This window comes from Vombatus ursinus, unplaced genomic scaffold (genome assembly GCF_900497805.2).
Source record: "Vombatus ursinus unplaced genomic scaffold, bare-nosed wombat genome assembly UNPS02004337.1, whole genome shotgun sequence".
In the NCBI taxonomy this organism is placed as follows: domain Eukaryota; kingdom Metazoa; phylum Chordata; class Mammalia; order Diprotodontia; family Vombatidae; genus Vombatus; species Vombatus ursinus.
This window is the reverse complement of record NW_020944115.1, coordinates 18,177-20,033: the sequence shown is the minus strand read 5'-3', so window position 1 is coordinate 20,033 and position 1,857 is coordinate 18,177. Positions and strand designations below refer to the sequence as shown.

At 49.3% G+C, this 1,857-nt stretch overlaps 1 protein-coding gene across 1 annotated transcript; it reads right to left on the bottom strand.

Annotated features, from left to right (window-relative positions):
* Positions 1-674: 674 nt before the first annotated feature.
* On the bottom strand, positions 675-947 carry SERTM2 (serine rich and transmembrane domain containing 2). The gene has a single exon (XM_027835414.1). The coding sequence runs from the start codon at positions 945-947 to the stop codon at positions 675-677; it is 273 nt and encodes a 90-aa protein (XP_027691215.1).
* Between the last annotated feature and the right edge of the window lie 910 nt (positions 948-1,857).

Sequence of the window (1,857 nt, the reverse complement as noted above, 5' to 3'; positions counted from 1 at the left end):
AGTTTTTCAAGGTCCAGCAATAGTAGTACAGCAGATACAAAAGGCACATATTTCTCTGAAGCTGAGTTCATTTCCCAGAAATGCCCCGCTGTCAGCTTGCTCCCTTAAGTAGAGAAGCGACCCTGAGTATCTGCTTTCCCCCAAAGACAGACAGATGTCCCAGTGTGATTCAACTGCTGTTCCCTTTGAAGAGGGCTGGGGCCTCCTCTGAGCCTGTCTACACAAGTGTTGCTTTAGTATTTAAATACGAAAAGCAAGTGCTTAAAACCCAAAGGGCCTTTTTCTTCCTTAGATAATCAACCATTTTGTGGGCAAGCTACCTTGTCTTATTCCCGGGCCTTCCGAGGATCCAGCGTCTCTCCCAACAATAGAATGTGAGTTTCAGGAGCCAGGGGTTCCTGCAGGGCTCAGGGGCTCTTGTGTCACTATGGAAACCTGGCCTCTCTCCCAGCTGCCTCTTCCAGGCTTCTTGGCAAGGAATGAGTCTCAGAAAATGAGAGACCTGTCCAGTGTCTCCCAGTCAGGGTCAGGCCATGTGAATAAGACCAAAACATAACCCGAGCTTCTGATCACCTTCGTGAGAAGGTCTGGGCAGTGTCCCTGCCCTCCAGGAGTGCAGTGGGGAGCTGTCTCGCAGTTCACAGAGCTCTTGACCAGTAACACTTGGCCCAACTTTAAGGGGTGGGGATCCGGCTGTGCATCTCAACATCGGTGAACTGGGGGCTGCTGCTGGTATTCTCGGTGGTGATGGGAGAAATGACGTGTTTAAGACGCAGAAGCATAGTAAAGAGCAGGATGAGCAAAATAGCCAGTAGACTCAGGAACAAGCCGACATACATGTAAAGGTTGGAGTACTTATCGGCTGTGGTGTTGACCTCTGGCGCCACTGTGGGAAAGTGGGCCCTGCCAGTGAGGTTTCCATGGTGACGAAAATAGACCTCAGTCATCACTCAAGACTAGAGTTAATGCCTATTTCTCTTGCGCTAGATCCCTCTCCAAATTCTGCAGCTTCCTCGGCTAGTCTCCACATTCATAGGGCAGTTTAATGGATTCTGCACCATGCTTCGGTCCCTTCAGAGCGTGGTCCTTCAGAGGGCCTTATGCGACTGGGGCTGAGCTCGAACTAGGTGGCAGTCTCAAATGTAGCAGCCAGGGACTTTGGGCTTTTAGCTCTAAGACAATAAGCTTTCATCCCCATTTTTTTCCACCCACTAGAGTGGAAGCCCTTTATAACACTGATGCCCAAGGGGGAGGGGAGGGATAGACCTAATAGCTGGCTTTAAGGCTAACTACTATACGGGTTAACAGACTTTTCCTCAGTCTGAGGGTGGGAGTGGGGAGGTGATTTGACCCACCCTCAGTCTAGATGATTCTGTCCCCGCTTCAGATGTGAGTTGAAATATTGGACCTAGAGGTCCCTCCTGACTCTAAGCTTCAAGGATTCTCCAAGACTATGATCTGGATTCCAATAAGAGCATCCACGAAAATGAAGATCTCTGCAGGATTTTGGGGGGGGGGGTTGCACCTGGCTTATTATGTCTAGCCTCCAATTTGGCGTTCTCTCTCAACCTTCCCCTAGAAAGGAAGTTGTCAGATCCTTGCCACAGTGCCACAATGGGGAATCTGGATGTCTGTGGGACACACTTTTCAAGCACACTGTCTACTCCCCTCTGTCCTTAAGTTGAAGGGAAAATGTCGGACCTGCAGACTGCACGGTGGGGAGTGGTCAAAAAGAAGCCGGTTTCAGGAGACCTGGGTGTTGAAGTGTATCTAAAGCTTTGCCTTCCTGCAAACAAACACATAATTAGAGAAGCAAGTGTTTAAACAAATGCAGAGAGAGACATTTCCCTAGGAATA

Excerpts from the sequence above, each read along its gene's own strand:
- SERTM2 (XM_027835414.1), bottom strand. The coding sequence starts at position 947 with ATGACTGAGGTCTATTTTCGTCACCATGGAAACCTCACTGGCAGGGCC.